This window comes from Suillus subalutaceus (genome assembly GCF_016647625.1).
Source record: "Suillus subalutaceus strain FC151 chromosome Unknown DFJ58scaffold_4, whole genome shotgun sequence".
NCBI lineage: Eukaryota > Fungi > Basidiomycota > Agaricomycetes > Boletales > Suillaceae > Suillus > Suillus subalutaceus.
In genome coordinates this window covers 239,006-256,021 of record NW_024540253.1, presented here as the reverse complement: position 1 = coordinate 256,021, position 17,016 = coordinate 239,006, and the positions used below count along the sequence as shown (strand labels likewise).

The 17,016-nt window shown below is 48.4% G+C and overlaps 7 protein-coding genes across 7 annotated transcripts; 5 read left to right on the top strand and 2 right to left on the bottom strand.

Annotated features, from left to right (window-relative positions):
• Window positions 1-362: 362 nt before the first annotated feature.
• Window positions 363-2,591, top strand: DFJ58DRAFT_757787 (uncharacterized protein). Its single transcript, XM_041388235.1, has 15 exons — window positions 363-823; window positions 893-902; window positions 949-968; window positions 1,019-1,051; window positions 1,110-1,206; window positions 1,261-1,289; window positions 1,347-1,377; window positions 1,436-1,468; window positions 1,518-1,594; window positions 1,648-1,702; window positions 1,769-1,867; window positions 1,929-2,039; window positions 2,108-2,148; window positions 2,205-2,230; window positions 2,286-2,591. Exons 1-15 carry the CDS (start codon window positions 764-766, stop codon window positions 2,470-2,472), a joined length of 909 nt encoding a protein of 302 aa, XP_041250217.1. The 5' UTR covers window positions 363-763; the 3' UTR covers window positions 2,473-2,591.
• Window positions 2,592-2,931: 340 nt separating this feature from the next.
• DFJ58DRAFT_317877 (glycoside hydrolase family 9 protein) lies at window positions 2,932-5,232 on the bottom strand. Its single transcript, XM_041379811.1, has 10 exons — window positions 4,883-5,232; window positions 4,807-4,832; window positions 4,708-4,756; window positions 4,586-4,656; window positions 4,484-4,526; window positions 4,357-4,435; window positions 3,788-4,308; window positions 3,615-3,739; window positions 3,504-3,555; window positions 2,932-3,455 (listed from the first exon to the last, which is right to left on the bottom strand). Exons 1-10 carry the CDS (start codon window positions 5,175-5,177, stop codon window positions 2,971-2,973), a joined length of 1,746 nt encoding a protein of 581 aa, XP_041250216.1. The 5' UTR covers window positions 5,178-5,232; the 3' UTR covers window positions 2,932-2,970.
• A 116-nt stretch (window positions 5,233-5,348) lies between these two features.
• Window positions 5,349-6,916, top strand: DFJ58DRAFT_757781 (uncharacterized protein). Its single transcript, XM_041388234.1, has 5 exons — window positions 5,349-5,762; window positions 5,808-6,003; window positions 6,055-6,229; window positions 6,291-6,574; window positions 6,627-6,916. Exons 1-5 carry the CDS (start codon window positions 5,471-5,473, stop codon window positions 6,802-6,804), a joined length of 1,125 nt encoding a protein of 374 aa, XP_041250215.1. The 5' UTR covers window positions 5,349-5,470; the 3' UTR covers window positions 6,805-6,916.
• A 620-nt stretch (window positions 6,917-7,536) lies between these two features.
• DFJ58DRAFT_757778 (kinase-like protein) lies at window positions 7,537-9,273 on the top strand. Its single transcript, XM_041388233.1, has 6 exons — window positions 7,537-7,922; window positions 7,985-8,261; window positions 8,314-8,455; window positions 8,515-8,784; window positions 8,837-8,922; window positions 8,974-9,273. Exons 1-6 carry the CDS (start codon window positions 7,823-7,825, stop codon window positions 9,065-9,067), a joined length of 969 nt encoding a protein of 322 aa, XP_041250214.1. The 5' UTR covers window positions 7,537-7,822; the 3' UTR covers window positions 9,068-9,273.
• Window positions 9,274-11,372: 2,099 nt separating this feature from the next.
• DFJ58DRAFT_695207 (uncharacterized protein) lies at window positions 11,373-13,227 on the top strand. Its single transcript, XM_041383449.1, has 3 exons — window positions 11,373-11,637; window positions 11,688-12,106; window positions 12,158-13,227. The coding sequence occupies exons 1-3, from the start codon at window positions 11,431-11,433 to the stop codon at window positions 13,206-13,208; spliced, it is 1,677 nt and encodes a 558-aa protein (XP_041250213.1). The 5' UTR covers window positions 11,373-11,430; the 3' UTR covers window positions 13,209-13,227.
• DFJ58DRAFT_695204 (uncharacterized protein) lies at window positions 13,228-14,728 on the bottom strand. Its single transcript, XM_041383448.1, has 4 exons — window positions 14,660-14,728; window positions 14,465-14,602; window positions 13,857-14,405; window positions 13,228-13,789 (listed from the first exon to the last, which is right to left on the bottom strand). Exons 2-4 carry the CDS (start codon window positions 14,582-14,584, stop codon window positions 13,343-13,345), a joined length of 1,116 nt encoding a protein of 371 aa, XP_041250212.1. The 5' UTR covers window positions 14,585-14,602; window positions 14,660-14,728; the 3' UTR covers window positions 13,228-13,342.
• A 29-nt stretch (window positions 14,729-14,757) lies between these two features.
• DFJ58DRAFT_757772 (Pkinase-domain-containing protein) lies at window positions 14,758-16,984 on the top strand. Its single transcript, XM_041388232.1, has 7 exons — window positions 14,758-14,985; window positions 15,034-15,046; window positions 15,102-15,130; window positions 15,185-15,610; window positions 15,664-15,879; window positions 15,932-16,010; window positions 16,062-16,984. The coding sequence occupies exons 1-7, from the start codon at window positions 14,971-14,973 to the stop codon at window positions 16,538-16,540; spliced, it is 1,257 nt and encodes a 418-aa protein (XP_041250211.1). The 5' UTR covers window positions 14,758-14,970; the 3' UTR covers window positions 16,541-16,984.
• Window positions 16,985-17,016: the final 32 nt, after the last annotated feature.

Genomic DNA, 17,016 nt, shown 5'->3' with positions numbered 1-17,016 from the left:
AAATTTCGTTTTTAGGTGCGCTGATGCAGAACTAGTCTGGACCGTATGTACTATGTAGTACTCCAAGACCAGTTGGGGAGCACGAGAAAATCGTATGATATAGCAGTGGGCCCCTTGTGTCCCCGACTCCCACTTTCTGGAGTCCCCGAATTTTCTCTAACTCCGCTGGAACGACTAAGTACTGGCGGTGACCGAACCTCAAAACCAGCTAGTAGTATCCTTTGAGGCCGTTGAGTCTACGAGTGTTTACGTCAATCGGTTACAGCCACTGATAATTATGTAATTGAATCCCCTCTATAGCCCTCAAAATGCCACGGCTGCCAGCTGCCTGCATGCAATTCTACAATGATATATGTCGTTCTCGCTAAACCCATCCTAAACGGAACTCGTACCTAAACCTTACGGCGCGCAGCGCCAACACCTGCAGTCTTAAAACACATCCTAAGCCTCAGTAGTGCTCCTTAACCTCATGACCTCATGATTCATGTTGGTTCCGTTTAGGGCACTGCAGGTTTAGCGAGAGGGTTAGGGTCCCAAACGACTTGATGACATTTTGGAATTGAGCGCTGAGCCTGACTAATCTGTGTTTGCAGAGTTTACGTCCGAAGTTTGCCAATAGTACTTATTGTGGACGATATCATCATTGCAGACTCCAACACAGCCTTGGCAATTGCTTTAGCGACGCCCAGATCTTTCTCCGCTCATAAATAAGATGACATGACATGCACCTTCGTGCGCAAAACCCTTTGTTTTCTGCCTCTCAATGGAGGCCAAGTATTCGGCTGATGATATCGCAGCGGCGATGAGTCTGCAGATTTCCTCGGTGCGTCTTTTTCTTTGATTCAAGTGTCATTGATAATAATCTGGCATAATCCATTTCCACCTCTCACAGTACATATATAGTGCGTCCTGTCTGATCTACCTCTTCTTTATCTAAAAGCAGCTCAGCATCAATGGCTACATTCTGGGTGGGCTTGTACCGACGTATCTCCGCCCGCTGTTAAGTTTGTTTGTCCAGACCTATGGCTATATTTGTTCTCTTCACGAGGAGGTAAGGTCCATTCACATGTTTAGTGTTTTAAATATCAACGATAATATGCTGTCCAAAGTGGACGTTCTTGCTTCTATCGCGCTGGACCAAGGTAAAATACCTCTACGTTATTGCACGATATGTGCCGCTTTTCCTCTTCACCAGTCATCTCTACAGTACGTTTATATTCAGCACCCATCTCTTCGGTGATGAATTGACATGTGTTTTAGTGAACTTCACCCCGGACGAGAACCCCAATGTGTGTGAACGTTTGGTGGACTTACTGACTGATGAATGACGCTTACTGTCATCCCAGAGATGCCTGGTGCTCAACCACGTTTGCTCATGTGCGTGCACGATACATACGTGTACACTACAGGCTTACCGAGCGCTTCCCTTTCATAGGTTTTAGCTTGTTATTAGTCATTTGTTCCGAAAGTATCTCTTCCCCTGTGACACATGCGCATTCTTGATCTGATTCATCCAGCATTTTTTATCCTCAGAACGTATGCGCTTTGGAACAATAGTAGAATCGTACTCGCAGCCTTGCTGACTGCCTTCCTGGTAAGTCTTATGCGCTCGTTGCACCCTAAGTTCATCGTAGACGCATCAGTCAGGCTGCTGGCGTAGCATCCGTCGGTCTGTTATTTGGCTCAAGTGGAACCGTACCATGTACGCATTCTTACCTTTCTCTTATCCATCCCATTCCACTACCACTCACACTGTCCACTTTACCAGTTCGGACCAGCCCAATCCCAGGCATTACGGGCTGCTACCAGCCTTCAGACAGTATCGGGTTTTTCGTACCATATGTTCTCCTATCTGCGCTTGAACTAGGTGTGTCACTGGGTAGTAACATACATATACCACAGACACGCGCTGACTAGGCTCTTCCAAGGACTCATCTCCCTCACTCTCGTACGCGCCCTGCAGGCCTGGCGGACGGCTAACACCCATTTATTTGCTGTCCTGTTCAAACATAATATATTTTATTATGCATGCGGTCTGTGTGAGTCAATACTTGCCATGCCAGACTAGTTTTCCTGTGCTCATAGATGATCATTTTCGTTTCGAAAGTTTGTTCGGTGTTAAATGTCCTTGCATCACTGCTTCTCCATGTGCGTGCACCCCTTTCCTGCCCTGAGAATGAGCCGTTGAGATTCTGCACACTTAGCACGCGTACAAGGCCATGTTCCAAGAGTGGGCAACTTTCAAATCCTACTGCGAATTCCTACTAACAATACACCTTATACAGTTTCCAATTCATCATCCTCGCGATCCTCGCCACACACATGCATCTCTATCTTTGGCATATGGACCGGCACCTGCATGGCTCTGATACCCTCACGCTCATTCCTCTGTCCAAAATTTCATATGGTGTCGCGGGGAGTTCTAGCGCAGGTTCTGCAGAGAGTGGCGCGGTGACTGGATCTGGTTCATAATGAAATTTCGTATGTCAGTAGTCGGTCATCCATCCACCCACTGGTTTAAAGCATGCTCGCGCATGTATTGCATATCATAGGGCACCGTCCCGGCCTGTGCAACTTCTTGCTACCTGTTCTTCATGGAGTGAACCTCGAGTCTGTACATACGCAAAGTTTTACCGAGACCCGAGTAGGGACATGAAAGGTCCCAACTTAACGTCCACCAAGCGCTTGGGGGTGCGCCGGTCAAGAACGACAAGAAGATTACATTCTCGGGGTCTGATAAAAGGTATTGTTCTACACAATATATTGTTGTTGTCATTAAAGTCATCAGGGTATAATTATGCGATATATCTACATGAATGCGGATCGGTTACTACGTCTGAACGCCGCTCATCGATATCTGTCGTAAAGTCATGTTCTGATCCAAAGGAATAGTAGATCGGGTCACAAAATCGGGAAGATAATGCAAGAATAGAAGTCGCCTCATCTACAGGCAGATTAGCAAGTCAAGAATCAATAAAGGGGATCGTGTTCTCTTCTAAAAGAGATCATAGCCCACCATCCAAGAAGAGAAAAGATGGAGATCCCAGTGAGGCCAGGAATGACCCCGAGAACGATTTTGCCACCCTGGCTTAGCTGTGGGCCATCGCATCCATCTGTGTATGCATCATCGCAGGGCATGCCTTGTGGTTTCTTGGAGTCATAAGCGCCCGCTTTCAGCGATGTGTAGAATGGGTCGGCAGTGTCGTTGAGCACGTGCATTGCGGCGAGTGTGAGCATCGGTGCATTGTAGTCCAGTGCGACTTCAGTTTCTGGCCAGTCGGCACGGATGTCGAAGAAACGATCGTACTTGTCTGGACCACCGACAACGGCCCCATAAATGACGTAGGCTTCCTGTGGCGGGGAAGTATTAATATTGCTTATGTTATTGCCACCGCTTGCCATGGCGGAGTGGGGATTTTGAGGCGAGTTTGGATTGGCACCGACGATATAGGGTGCTATGACAAAGTGAGCAAGAATGATAGGGTTATCTTATCCATGCTCACCTTGCATTGGATTGTTACCCAAAGCATAGTTGACTTGTGCTTTGGCGTAGTTCTGTCAAAGGTAATGGTTGAGTCCCATGCTGATTACTAGCGATCGAACTAAGATCTCACCCAATAATCATTTCTCCTGCTTTGAGTCGATGCCAGTGGTACATATCGCGTTAACAGCATAGCGGCGTTCAACGACGGGTTTAAACTAGCATCATCCGAGTCGCCCTTGTAGTATAGTAGTCCGCCTTTGAATTATGTTAGCCGGAAAATGAGCAACAATTTTATTGTAGTACCATAGGTTTGATATCCTGGTCCACTGCCGTAAACTATTCCGTCGAAGTACTTCTCGGCCACGGTTTGCCAGGTGGATGCATTGCCGCCAAAGCTTGGGTTTGCTTGCGCAATCTGTGCAAAAAGAACAGGTAGGCCAGGTGTCTTGTTATCCCAGTTGAATACTCCATCATAGCTGCCGAGACTATATTGCTGCCAGTAACCTTGAGCTTGGTGATACAACGAAGAGGAGTTGGTTGCCCAAGACAAGAAGAGTGAAGCAATGGCAAGCTCATCTCCATATCCAGATGAAGCGTACGCATTGCCTACCTCAGGCACGGATTGTTGGTATACTCTCTGTCCACCAGAGGCGCTAGTGGCAAAGGTAAAAAGCTGTTGGGCATGTTCGAGAAGGGTTGCAGCGTATGTTGCGTTTTGAAGTGTAGCTGGGCCAGAGTAAGAATTCGAGAAGACGCGGTTGGCGTAGAGATTGGAGCAAGCCGCGAAAGCTGCAGCAGTTCCTGCAGCAGCATCCGTTCCAGGGCTGAAACTGTGTTAACGAATGATTCGATAATAAACGGTGGAAGTGCACCTGGTGTCGTTGATTTGATATGAAGGACGTGGCAAAGGAATGTTGCGATCGCCTCCCCAGTAGGCATCGTCAACCTCTTCTGCGGTCATGTGTGAGTGGAGAATGGACATAAAGATCGAACGCTTACCATTAGCTACCTGGACGAACAAGGTATTATTAGCAGCGTGTGCCTATGACAATTATCTTGAGTTGATGACTCGATTGCTTGATGCTTAAACATAAGACTGACTTTAATGAGCCAGTCAAGACTCCATCGGAGCATGTCATCAAGGTAAGGGGTTTGGTTTGCTAGATCGTATCCTACACAACATGATTATTGACGAGTGAGCACTTCCCCAATTTTGCACGAACCTTTTCCAAAATCCGTTGCACCCCAGCAAATTGACATCACGGTGAATGACTGGAGCTAAGTTGAAAGTGTAATATTTAGCACAAGCCGAGGAAACTTACCAGGGGGAAAGTACATTTGAGGTAGTCTAACGTAATTGTCAATATAGTGTAACGGAATGGTGCACGCGACACGCACTACCCGCATCATAAAGCCCGCCAGTCAAATCCAGCTTGACGTCCTGCCCATCGGTGAGGGCACTGTTGTTTCGCCACTTGACTCGATTTGTGCTAGGCAACGTGCCACTGCGCTGTGCTTCATAGAAATAAAGTAGATTTCCAAGCAACGAAGACCATTGCGAATTGGGGATACCAGCAGAGGACGGAGTCGCGCCAGCTGAAGCGTTTTGAGGCAGGAAAGGGGGTTCAGGAAGAGGAACTTGGGCAAATACCCGCCAGGAAGTGAGGAGAACGAGAACAAGAGGCGTCCACATGAGGAGTCGTGAGATGAGATATACGCACCAATATTGTCTTCCGGAATGTACAACCGTGAATTTGACAAAGAGTCAGTCACCACTGACCAGCCGCGTTCAACCAAAATCACGTGACTTCAAAACAAAACCACGTGACTATGACGTTCCGGGCCGCAGACTGCACCAACTCCAGTACTCACTCTCACATCATGGTCACACTCCAGACTTGCTCCAGACTCGGGCCGTCCAAAACGTTCTATATAAATTACAACAGGACATGATTTCAAGGCTATTATACCTTAACTGCTCTCCTCATGGCACTCAGTCCGATTAAGACCTGTGTACTCGGCGTGGGTCTTGCTGGGCTCACGTTTCATGTTCCATTCGTACTCGCTTTGCCAGAACTCTTCACTCTCACTGCTGTCCTAGAGCGCAACCCACAGACTCCCGGAGGAAAGGTGCAGCAGCGCTTTGGAGTTACCACAAAAATACACAGGACAATTGAAGAAGTCGTGAACGACACAGAAGTTGAGCTTGTTATTGTAGGAACCCCAAATGATACACATTTCCCACTTGCCAAAGCTGCTCTCGAAGCTGGTAAACATGGTGAGCAAAATTCTTCTGCGCAGAAACTGCTCTCAATCACTTCAGTTCTCGTCGATAAACCTGTGACTGAGACAGTCAAAGAAGCAAATGAGCTTGCTGCCATTGCCAAAGCCAAAGGCCTTGTTCTCTATGGCTATCAAAATCGACGCTGGGACTCAGATCACCTCGCGCTGAAGCGCCTGCTTTCACTTCCTTCCTCTTCGCCTCTCTCTCTTGGTAATCTACTGGAATTTGAATCTCAGTGAGGAAGTTCGTCGTTTAAACCAAAATCAATTTCCTCACCTTTCTTTAGCTACGATCGTTACCGAACAGGAATCCGGTCCTCTTGGAAGGATAGTGCGGGCGCAGTATATGACCTCGGTTCACATCTCCTAGACCAAGCCCTCAAACTCTTTGGTCGACCCGCACGAATCACTGCGTTCATTCAAAATATCCGTGGTGTCACGAAACCAGAAGTCGACGATATGGTAAGTCCGATACCATCGCTTTTATTCTAGCAGTATTCTCAGCGCGTACCCGACTATTCAGTTCACTATATACTTGCACTACAATCCTGGAACTCCGTTCTCTAACCAGTTCACCGTGCTTCTCCGCTCGCACATCCTATCAGTGAAATCCCCTCAGCTACGCTACGCAATCCGCGGCACAAAGGGAATGTTCACCAAGTATGGCCTCGATACGCAAGAGGATCAGTTGAAAGCGATGCCCGCTGTCAGCAGTATCCTTGAACCAAGTTACGGACAGGAGCCTGAGTCCATCTACGGCGTCGTCGAAAATATTGCTGATGACGGCGTGACGATCACAAAGACGACGTAATCGTTCGTTTACCTCATATTTCCTTGTGGTGCTGATGATTTTCTGTAGTTGGCCTTCGGATGCTCCGGGCCAGTATATTGGCCTCTTCAAGAACCTTGCCGGTGCTATCCGTAATAACGAGGAACTTGAGGTGAAGTGGGCAGAAACGACGCAAGTGATCGAGATGATCGAATTGGCCTATAAAAGCTCTGCTGCAGGCCGCACTTTGGAGGTGTCGAAGCTTTAGCCGATATTGACATTCACGTCGTTGCAGTGTATATTCAAGAATGTATCATAGAATGGCACTAGTGCGGTCAAATATTTCTTCGGAGCAATGCTACAACATACTCTTGGTCCTTCTACTGTGAACAACACCTAGCATTGGGCAATCACAGTTTGATCGCAGTTTAATTACACAGTAGTATACTGTGGCGTCACGCTGTACAAATGACGTTGTCAGAACCACTGACTTGAAGTATCATGTTTTGCAAAATGATGGTCTCCCAAGGACCAAGGGAGAGAGCGATGACAGGCACCCGTCTGATACATTGACAATAATACTACAAGGAATGCCTGATAAGATACTGCAAATCTGTACAGACGGTCCTGATCGATGATCCCGATGGACGTGCGCATGGTAAATAAGAGCATCCCCGAGGACCCCAACAAAGATGGAGAGTAGTGAGCAGTTCAATGACTGTGGGAGGCTTTGACTCTCGGCAACGACCGCTGATGAAAGTCTCGAACAATATTAATGTTTGATTCGAAGGGGTTGACTGTCCGGTTTAGATGGTCTGGAATCTGGCATCACTGGAATGAAATAAACTTCCAAGGAGCACTTATGACACATATACGAGCAGCTGGGACGCACTCTCAGGCGTTACGCGTTATGACTTGAAGGTTGAAGACTTATTTGATCAACTGCGTTGAATCGCCGGGTGACATATCTCGGGCATAGCCGCCTCTTCCCATCAAAAGCTGTGAAGCTCTGTCGGGCACAAAGCGGGCAGAACCGTTGTCATTAAGTATCGCTACAGCATGTGGATGTAATCCAGCAGCTGCCAGCTGCCAGGCTCGGTACTCAACTCCAAATCTCTCCCATGACACAGCCATAGAACCTCATAGAGCAGTGCTTCGAATGCGCAGAGAGTCTAGAAAACGGTCTGGTTCCTGCCGGCCCAAAATTCACTGGAACGTTGTCGCTATTATAAGTACCTTAAGCGGGTTCATGGCGTCAGAACGAATCTTCGCATCCCTTAGCTGCGATGCCGAACAAGCAAACGTCTTATCTAATTCCCAGCTGTCGTGTTATGAGTCCAAGGCATGCAGGAAATACTTCAGACACTCGGGCTCATTGTGTCAATGGTATGGTTCAAAAGCTCTTGAGACAGTGTCAGAAAATAATGGCTCTTTGTTTTCACCAACAGCCGCAGCCAAATGGATTCGCGGTGAGCTTATTGGTAGAGGAACTTACGGCCGGGTCTACCTGGCTCTTAGTATGACCACAAGCAAATCGCAACTGGTTGCCGTCAAACAAGTTGATAGTCCTCAAGTTATCCGAGACGAGAGTGACCAGTGTCAGGCTACTTTCGTACATTCTGTCGAAAGAGTAAGCAAGCTACTGGTGGATCTGAACCATCGTCATATCGTCCAATATCTCGGGTTTGAAGAGTGCTTTGTAGATTATTCAAGGGTTATGAATATGTGAGTCTCTAGCAATACCACCTGGCAGTGTTGACTCGAACATGTGACGTAGCTTTATGGAGTACGTGTCGGGCAGTGCATTAGGCTATTGTCTTCGCGAAAAGGGCAGATTCAGCGAGGATGTCTCGAAATTTTTCATGCTCCAAATACTTCGAGGTTTGAGATACCTCCATTCGCGACAAATAATATACCGGGTATGTGATCGACTCAGCCTATCTGAAATTCTTGAAGAATTCTTATCAACTCCGGTCAGAATCTGAAAGCCGATAGCGTCCTACTTGAGAGAGATGGGAGTTGCAAGCTTTCTGATCTAGAGTTTTCCACCAAGGCGGATAAAATACATAAACTTCCGTTCACCAGCGTGCAACGGATATTACCTTGGATGGCACCAGAAGTCATCTGCCATCAGATGCAAGGGTACAGTGTCAAGGCCGATATTTGGAGTTTGGGATGTGTTTTGTTGGAAATGCTGACAGGAAAGCGACCCTGGTATGATGATGAATTAATCATGGTCACGATCAAAGTCTGTCTTGTACCTTTGTATGACAGAAGCATAACTGATCTTCCGTATGCAGGTGAAACAGAATAAGCGCCCACCCATCCCTCCTGACGTCACCTTGTCGGATCTTGCAATGGATTTCCAGGATTTATGTTTTGCAATGCAAGTTATTCGAGTTCGTTCAGATGATACCATTCACCTTATATCTTGCAGCGATCCTGACGAACGTGCATCTGCTTCGCACCTGAGACGACATTCCTATCTTGAGCTTCCGGGTGGTTGGAGATTTCAAGGTTTTAATGGCTAGGGAACATTCTTACCCTTTTCACGTACTTTTTTGTAGGCTTTCTTCCCCTCCTACGGACCATGACAAGTATAATTGGCTGAGAGAGGAGCTACTTGTACGGGACTGGCACAGCGCAGAATGCCTCGGTTCAACACTAGGACGATACAAATCTACTATGTAGTAAATTAACATAGAGCCTTGAACAAACAATTGGAGCCTGATGTCGTGTGGACTTTGTGCGAAGCCGTTTGTCTCCGATGAAAGACGTTAGTATGATCACGCAACTTATCTCGAAGCAAGTAGCAGGGATGAGTTTTCATTTCAAGGGTGCCAATAGAGATACACAAGATGGCCATATCGACCTAGTGGAGCATAATTAAATATATCAACAGATCATCAGACGCACCGTGTTTCCTTCCAACTGTCTTGTGGATCATTATGATTAAAGGTCCAAATGTACCGGAGACAGGAGGGACGATGTGATGGCACCAATCAAGTAGAACGGGGGACGCTGTCTGTTCAAGTATCCAGCCCACAGGAGGCACGCAAAGAATGCTGCACCGAAATGCGGGACAAATGCCTTCGCCCAGACGGACAGCCACGGACTTGACTCCGGCCTTCTCGCCCTTCTCGCCGTCCTTGTCCTGAGGTGATACCATCAACACAAGTTCCCGACTTCCCAGGCGAGTCGCCTGATACTACGGTGCAATTGCGACATTCAGGATCAACCCGTCGTTGCATTCCAAGCGAATGGGACGCCCCAGCCAGCAGCAAAGCCTTAGAAACAGATAAGAATACATTCGTATCCATGATATGGAAAGCCATACCTTAAAACAAAGAAGGCCAGTATATCTAGCGCTTCATCAGCAGGTGGGTCCCGCCACACGCAGCTCAATAACGCCGAGCATGAGACTAAGACAGGGTGTCAAAAAAGCTTTAGCAATTTCTGAATGATCTACTCAAGGCGCAGTACCAGCAGTCGAAAACAAATAAAATATGACAGCGACGAGAACAGCCAGAAGGATTGAAGCCTCTGCCATAGTGACAGCTACCGACGTAATCGGTCAGCCTTTCAAACGTTCTTTTTCGCATTGAACAGTCAAGAGACTAGTGACAGCTATTGGCAGGACAGAATCAAGACGTACCAACTTTGCGGTTGAAATCTCGGTCAAGTATGTCATTTATGACACACCCTGCACAATGTATGAATATGCTCGACAATGCATAGAACAAAATGATTTCTTGCGACTTCATTCATCGGCAATGCCATGCGATAGGCTGCCGACAGGAAGCCCCAAGCTAGGTATAATATAGTTATAATCAACGAGCGAGTACGCCGCATCACGATATTCTGTGTAACCGAAGGACCAACTTGAAAGTATGAAGTGGCTCCCGAGCCCCCGCTGGGAACCAGTGGAGTCTGGTGGCTCGAACAACGCTCTTGCCTTGCAGGGCATCGCGACAAGTCCAAAAGGTGGAAGAAAGTCTGGACTTGATTATCAGAAACATCGGCAACGCTCATTTTTATGCCCCTGAACGATGGTTTGTTGAAGCGGTCTTCCCGACCTTGACATTGGTAGGCTCAGAAGCCACGCATAGGGGCCTGCTTCAAGGGCTTCGAAATTCTCACATAGCTATGCAAATGGATCAGTAGCAGCCTCGGTGGCCTTAGTCTATTTGAAATGGTTCAACGAATTACCTTCAAATTGTTCTTCGATCGTCTCTGATGTGTGCTTAGTGGGGCTTGCACAATCAGAATGCCTACACAGCCAAACGGTAATTCAGGGTGTGGTATAATCGGCGAAAGTCCATTTGATGGCGCAGTACGTGGACAGAAAAGAAACCCACACCTGATGATATTTACGATATCCGGATAGTAATTAATGAATGTGAATGTGGGTGTATATTTAGCCGCTCATGGTTCAGAAAGTTCACCTGAGCACCTCGTTGATGGGCCCATGAAGACCCATGACCAGTAGGAATGAGTGAAAAAGAGCGAAAGGGATTACTCACTGGTAAGGGGAAGAAGAGGATACTGAAAAACAAGGAACATTAATATCAATGTTGCGCACCAGTGCATGCACCGGCGGAGTCGAGGAGTCACGGACGCGTTGAAAATCTACCTTAAGTACTTTCCCTGCATGCGAGGTATGTTGCGCGCATAGCATATGTACCTGCAGCGTGCACTGTTCAGGACCTCGTACAACTTTGGGCCCGGGCGAAGGGATTCGGAAGACATTGAGTTCAATCATCTCGGCCGGAGAGACACCGGTGAATTGAGTCCTGACCGCACATGCGGTGGGGTAGTCACGTGGACGAGTTCCACGTAGACTATCGCCACTTGCCAGTGCAGCCGTGAGCGCTAGGATTCCACCACCACAACGATGACCGACTCCCTCGTCGCTGTTCGTGTCGAGCTCCCCACCTACTCTCTTTCATTTATTATCGAGGTTCCTATCTCCGCTACCGTGATCGATGTCAAAAATGCGATTTCAGCGTCCTGCGCTGGACAGCCCCGTGTCGAGGGACAGCGCATAATCTGGAGGGGGCGCTACCTCGAGGACCAGGAGAAAATTTCAGATATATGGAAGGTAACTAGGAATCCACGACTTTTGCGAACACCATCTGATCCAAGTTTTAGACGGTAGATGAGCAACGCATCGTCCATTTATCAGTGCACCCCTCCGGTTGGTCTGGTGCTCCCCCATCTTCTAGTACAACAACAACCACAATTCCTATACCCGACAAAGGGAAATCCCCCTTATTTCAAAGAGACGTCCCTTCCAACACTCCCTCTGCGCCTCCCGGGGTGCAATCTCATCCTTTCGCACATTTACCCCTGGACCACCAATTCATTACTTATATCCATCAGGCTGCTCTATCGAAGCTCACTAGAGGGCTCATTGAGCACCCACAATATTCGGTGATTCCATCTCGCACAGTTGCATTGGAGAACCTTGAGAAGAAGGGATACATTTGGCCTTCAATCCTGGATGAGCCATACCCTTCCTCTCAGTATGGTGACGGCTCTGGACTGCAATACGAATTAATGACGACTGAGTGAGCCAAATTTTGCGCATAGTGAAACCTGCTTCAATTAATTATCATTAGTGGCAAGTCATACCTCTCCCTCCGCAACCCAGGTTCAAGGCCTACCGTTGAGCAAGTACATGCCCTGAAGGTCTTGACCTATACATTTTCAATATTGTTCCTTCAACCATTACCTCAACCACCGACGCCAACACCGACCACTTCCTCCAATGAGACTGTACCGCATCAATTAAACGACCTCCTCCAGCAGCTTGGCCTTCCCACACTTCGTGCTATCCCGAACGTCAATGTCGACGTCGATGTTAATGGTCAGATGGGCGTTGGAGCGAACATCCCAGCACCTGGAGGTGAAGCCCAGATACTTCCCGATATCCCGGTCCGTGTGCTACTGGCCCCCTTGGTGATGGTATTATTCCGGACTCTACTCTTGCTGTACTTTTTCTCCCCAACACGCAAGCCATTGCTGGGTCTGTGCATCATCGCATGGATAATATATGAGATGTGGACGAATGTGCGGAACGTTGTACTCGGACCACTTAATCGGGAGAGGGAGCGTTTAGCTGGTGTTGCCGCTGCCGCAGAGGCTGTAAGACAGGCTCAAGGTCAGGGTCAACCTGGAGGTCCCCCAGCTACTCCGGCACCTCCTGCACCCCCTGTTCAGTCTGACATACCAACGCCTGCACAAAGTCAAGAAGCGCAGGGCCCTCCGCCCCCCAGCAACTCTACCTCTCTTCTGGACCTCCTCGCGCGCATAGGCATCGATACAGAGAACAAGTTACTCTGGCCAACATCTTCACCGCGCACCCCATTTTCGCCACCGAGTCTAATGCACAAGATGACGACCTTCGTAAGTTTGCTTGTGCTGACTCTCCATCCGGAGGTATGGAATCGCAGGCGCGCAGCACTGAGGACGAGGGAAGGGCGTTTGCGAACAGAAGCGAATGTGATGGAACGAGAGGTCGAGAGATTGGAGGGCCAGGAACTGAGTGAGGAAGACAAAAAGAGGGAGGAAGCGACAGCTGTGTTGCGGGTGCAGGATGAAAGACGTGCTCCTTGGATGAAAACTTATATTCAACGCGTCAGAGGGGGAGAGTGGGTGGACGATTTATAGTAAATTATAATGGTCGGATATTTATTCTGTTTTGAATTGACTTTGCATGGCCAGCTCTGCATTCGAAGGGTGTGCGTACTGGATTGGATGCTAAGTAGGTCATCTAGGCATGCAAGGTGCGAAGCTGATGTATATTATTCACTCTCGTCATCCTCTTCGTCGTCCTCGAACTCCTCTGCTTCATCATCAATGAACCCATTCAATGTAGGTCCTTCGCCGTCTGAATCTTCTTCGTCTTCCTCGTCACTCCCCTCTTCATCCGTTTCCTCAGCTTCACTTTCACCACCGAGCTCTATATCCTCTACACTTCCTTCATCCTCTCCGCTCTCCACGCCAACTTCCATGCCCTCCTCCTCGCTCTCGCCTTCCACATATCTTGTTGGCTGCCTCTCGCCTTTTGATGTTGTAGATACCCCATTCTTATGGGGCGCGAGGAGTGTTGGTGCTGTGGAAGAACGCATCTCGATCTGTGACAGCACCATATCTAGTCGGCCATTTAGTGAGAGGAGGGAATCTTGTAATGCCAGCCGAGAAGTCAGTGTCGCGTGTAGACCTGAGAGGCGTGAAACGAGGTCGGGCATCTATACAAGAAATTTAAATTGATTTGTAACGTATGCAGGGAGCGGTTTTTTCTTTATTTCAACGTACCGTCATAAGGTGACCGCTATGGACTGCAAGTACGGTCTTGACCCATGTAACAAGTCCAGTTCCGCGTTGCGAACTGGCACCTCCGCCACCGCCTTTCATGCTTGCTGCGCGTGGACCACGGCCGAGACGCTCTACGCATGCCGTGAGCAACGGTACGGCCAGCTGGGGCGGTAACCGCCGCACGGTGTTCCGTACCATTGCTGGGTCAGAATGTGCAAGACAAGTCTCAAGCAGTCTCGAATCAGACGAGTGGAGCGCTTGTATTAGTGTCCGGGTAAGCGAATGTGCAGGTATAATGTTCGGCGTGTCCTGCTTTTGTTTTCGGGGTGATTGGTTTTGCTCCTCTTCAGAGTCTGATGAGGAGGGGCGTGCGTCACCCGACATTGCAGCGAGACGCTGGCCTAGGGAGAGTTCTGCAAGATCAACGTCTAGTGCGCCCTCGATCTGAGATGCAGCAAGGTCTTCCATGGTTTGATCTTCCCCAAGCTCGACGCCAGAGTGTACCGCGAGGGATGAGGGCTCGGCGTACCGGGCATTTTTGGATGCGGACTATAACGAATATATATATCAAGTTTTCGTTTGTTTTGGTCGTGGTGCTAGATACGCACAGTAGATGCAGGTTCCGAGTCTATGAGGACTTCATCTTGGGCGGTCTGTGATATCGATGGCTTGGCTTTGCGCGAAGATGATTTAGTGCGCGCTTTTTTTAATGGGGGGACACTGGACATGGCCGTATGCCTTTTTACCTGTTCAAACAAGTTTAGGACAATGCAGGACAACAATGAACCCAGGCATATACTTACCTGGAGTCGATGGACGGGGAGAAACAAATATTCTGCAAGTCACGTGCTAGTTAATATGAGAGAAAACTCCTGGATTCTGGTCCTGGAAATGGAATTCAGTCTTAGATTCCTTAAAGTGACTTGGAGCTCCTCATACTAGGAAGTCGGCACTCACGCTCGCCTGATAAAACCGTCCGTTTTCTGGTATCCGCTGTCTATCATTGTGTACAAAAGGGACAGGAAGGGCCTGCTCACGATCTTTCTATCTGTTACGTTCCACGAATTCGATATCTTAACACCCCGGGTAATCAGCCAAAGTGGCGGGACCAACGATGAATTACATTCAGGTAAACTCTTCGTTGCGCTTTTAACATACAAGCTAACATAAAGTATAGTTAGAGAAACTTGGTATGATCTATGATGCACGATATTGAGGATTGTACCCTAACCATTGCTTATGCAGGCGAAGGTACATACGCCACCGTCTACAAAGTACGTCACAACAGCTTCTCCTTATTATTGCTTCGAAATTTATATGGGTACTAGGGTCGTTCGCGAACGACTAATGAGATCGTCGCGCTCAAGGAGATACATCTCGACGCAGAGGAAGGGACACCCTCTACCGCCATCCGTGAGATTTCCCTCATGAAGGAACTCAAGCATGTCAACATCGTCCGCCTGCACGATGTCATACATACGGAGACAAAGCTTGTCCTTATCTTCGAGTACTGTGATCAGGACCTTAAGAAGTATATGGACCAGCACGGCGATCGCGGAGCGCTTGACCCTATGACCGTGCGAAGTTTTATGTACCAGCTCCTCAAGGGCACATCGTTTTGCCATGAGAACAGGGTCTTACATCGGGACCTGAAGCCCCAGAACCTTCTTATTAATCGCAAGGGCGAGCTGAAGCTTGGTGACTTTGGTCTAGCACGCGCATTTGGCGTGCCGGTGAATACATTTTCCAACGAGGTACGTTTATGTATCGTAAGTCTCCCTGCAGCACAGCTGAAGTGTGGAATTAGGTCGTCACACTTTGGTATCGTGCACCAGATGTACTTCTTGGATCACGCACGTACAATACGTCGATTGATGTGTGGTCCTGCGGTTGCATCTTCGCGGAGATGATCTCTGGAGTGCCTCTTTTCCGTGGCCGTGACAACCAGGATCAGTTACTTCATATTATGCGCATTGTCGGTACGCCGGACGATCGAGTTCTGAGGAAGATAGCGACTGAATCGGTGTGATCCCTTGATTACGACGAGAAGTAGAGAATGCTCATTTTTCTTCCAGCCCGAAATTACCCTAAAGCAATACCCAAGATACCCAAAGATTTCCTTTGCCCAAGTGCTTCCTAAGGCCTCTCCACCAGGTAATTATTCGAACCTGATGATTTGTGGGGCCTAGACTGAGTGCAATGCAGCCCTCGACTTACTTGAACGTCTACTCCAATTTGATCCCGCCAAGCGCATGACGGCCACTGAAGCCCTTTCGCACCCCTACTTTACCTCCACCGTGGCCCCTACCTACGGCCCGAGTTCGACTCCAGGGTCGATGCCACCCCCTCAATTCAATTTTCCTCATCCTCATCCTCACGCACAGCAACAACAGCAACAGCAGCCTCAGCAGCAGCAATCTCACAATCCAATCCCTCCACCAGGGTCGTCATCTCAAATCCCAATAACTTCGTCGTCAGTCTATCCACATGGCCAGCAGCAGCCCATGTACAGCAGCCAGGACGCTGCAAGGATGCAAGCACAAGTTCAAGCCCAGGCGCAGGTTCAGGCAATGGCTCAGGCTCAGGCTCAGGCACATGCCCACGCACAAGCTCATATGAATCAACAGGTCGCGCCTGGGTACCCTGGAGGGTTTCCTGCGCAGTATCAGCAACATGCACGGTAGTGATGCAAAAATTTCTGGTGATGTAGAAAAATTGTTATGTATTTGAGTTTCACCCCTTTTTCTTACGCATTGTTCCTGTCATATGTATTGTCACCTCGGGGATAGAAGGATGTTGTAATCACTAGTCTTGTAGCACAGATGGCACCTTTACGTTTCGTCCACGGGGAGGAGTCTACGTTTTATTGGTGTTGATTGGGACGGTTGAAATAGAGGAGCAGTGTGCGAGGTGGCCCCATAAGGAGAGGTTCCCAAAGAGAGTTGCCCTTTGTAATTCACAGCATCTTGAACACCCTTGTCTTGGTACTAGGCAGCCGTAGGCTACTGCGGACTCTGGAGGATCATTGAAATTAATCTAGATACGACCCTTGAAATGAATATGCCCCCCCTTAAGTGTCAGGCGGAGCACACGTTTAACTGATCCGAGAAGAACAACATGCGACATTTTATTGAAAGGGCTTTGAGATTATATGTTTCCG

Bases quoted from the DNA above. Each gene is read 5' to 3' on its own strand.
- DFJ58DRAFT_757787 (XM_041388235.1), top strand. From the start codon at position 764: ATGGAGGCCAAGTATTCGGCTGATGATATCGCAGCGGCGATGAGTCTG. The intron at 1,378-1,435 runs GTGCGTGCACGA...TCCCTTTCATAG, and splicing joins GCTCAACCACGTTTGCTCAT to GTTTTAGCTTGTTATTAGTC. The intron at 2,149-2,204 runs GTGCGTGCACCC...CTGCACACTTAG, and splicing joins TTGCATCACTGCTTCTCCAT to CACGCGTACAAGGCCATGTT.
- DFJ58DRAFT_317877 (XM_041379811.1), bottom strand. From the start codon at position 5,177: ATGTGGACGCCTCTTGTTCTCGTTCTCCTCACTTCCTGGCGGGTATTT. The intron at 3,740-3,787 runs GTACTACAATAA...CATAATTCAAAG, and splicing joins ACCAGGATATCAAACCTATG to GCGGACTACTATACTACAAG. The intron at 3,556-3,614 runs GTGAGATCTTAG...TACCTTTGACAG, and splicing joins GCAGGAGAAATGATTATTGG to AACTACGCCAAAGCACAAGT.
- DFJ58DRAFT_757781 (XM_041388234.1), top strand. From the start codon at position 5,471: ATGGCACTCAGTCCGATTAAGACCTGTGTACTCGGCGTGGGTCTTGCT. The intron at 6,230-6,290 runs GTAAGTCCGATA...CCGACTATTCAG, and splicing joins AACCAGAAGTCGACGATATG to TTCACTATATACTTGCACTA. The intron at 6,575-6,626 runs GTAATCGTTCGT...GATTTTCTGTAG, and splicing joins GTGACGATCACAAAGACGAC to TTGGCCTTCGGATGCTCCGG.
- DFJ58DRAFT_757778 (XM_041388233.1), top strand. From the start codon at position 7,823: ATGCCGAACAAGCAAACGTCTTATCTAATTCCCAGCTGTCGTGTTATG. The intron at 7,923-7,984 runs GTATGGTTCAAA...TTTCACCAACAG, and splicing joins TCGGGCTCATTGTGTCAATG to CCGCAGCCAAATGGATTCGC. The intron at 8,456-8,514 runs GTATGTGATCGA...AACTCCGGTCAG, and splicing joins CGCGACAAATAATATACCGG to AATCTGAAAGCCGATAGCGT.
- DFJ58DRAFT_695207 (XM_041383449.1), top strand. From the start codon at position 11,431: ATGACCGACTCCCTCGTCGCTGTTCGTGTCGAGCTCCCCACCTACTCT. The intron at 11,638-11,687 runs GTAACTAGGAAT...TCCAAGTTTTAG, and splicing joins AAATTTCAGATATATGGAAG to ACGGTAGATGAGCAACGCAT. The intron at 12,107-12,157 runs GTGAGCCAAATT...AATTATCATTAG, and splicing joins TACGAATTAATGACGACTGA to TGGCAAGTCATACCTCTCCC.
- DFJ58DRAFT_695204 (XM_041383448.1), bottom strand. From the start codon at position 14,584: ATGTCCAGTGTCCCCCCATTAAAAAAAGCGCGCACTAAATCATCTTCG. The intron at 14,406-14,464 runs GTGCGTATCTAG...TATTCGTTATAG, and splicing joins ACTCGGAACCTGCATCTACT to TCCGCATCCAAAAATGCCCG. The intron at 13,790-13,856 runs GTACGTTGAAAT...TTTCTTGTATAG, and splicing joins ATAGCGGTCACCTTATGACG to ATGCCCGACCTCGTTTCACG.
- DFJ58DRAFT_757772 (XM_041388232.1), top strand. The intron at 15,611-15,663 runs GTACGTTTATGT...GTGTGGAATTAG, and splicing joins TGAATACATTTTCCAACGAG to GTCGTCACACTTTGGTATCG. The intron at 16,011-16,061 runs GTAATTATTCGA...AGTGCAATGCAG, and splicing joins TCCTAAGGCCTCTCCACCAG to CCCTCGACTTACTTGAACGT.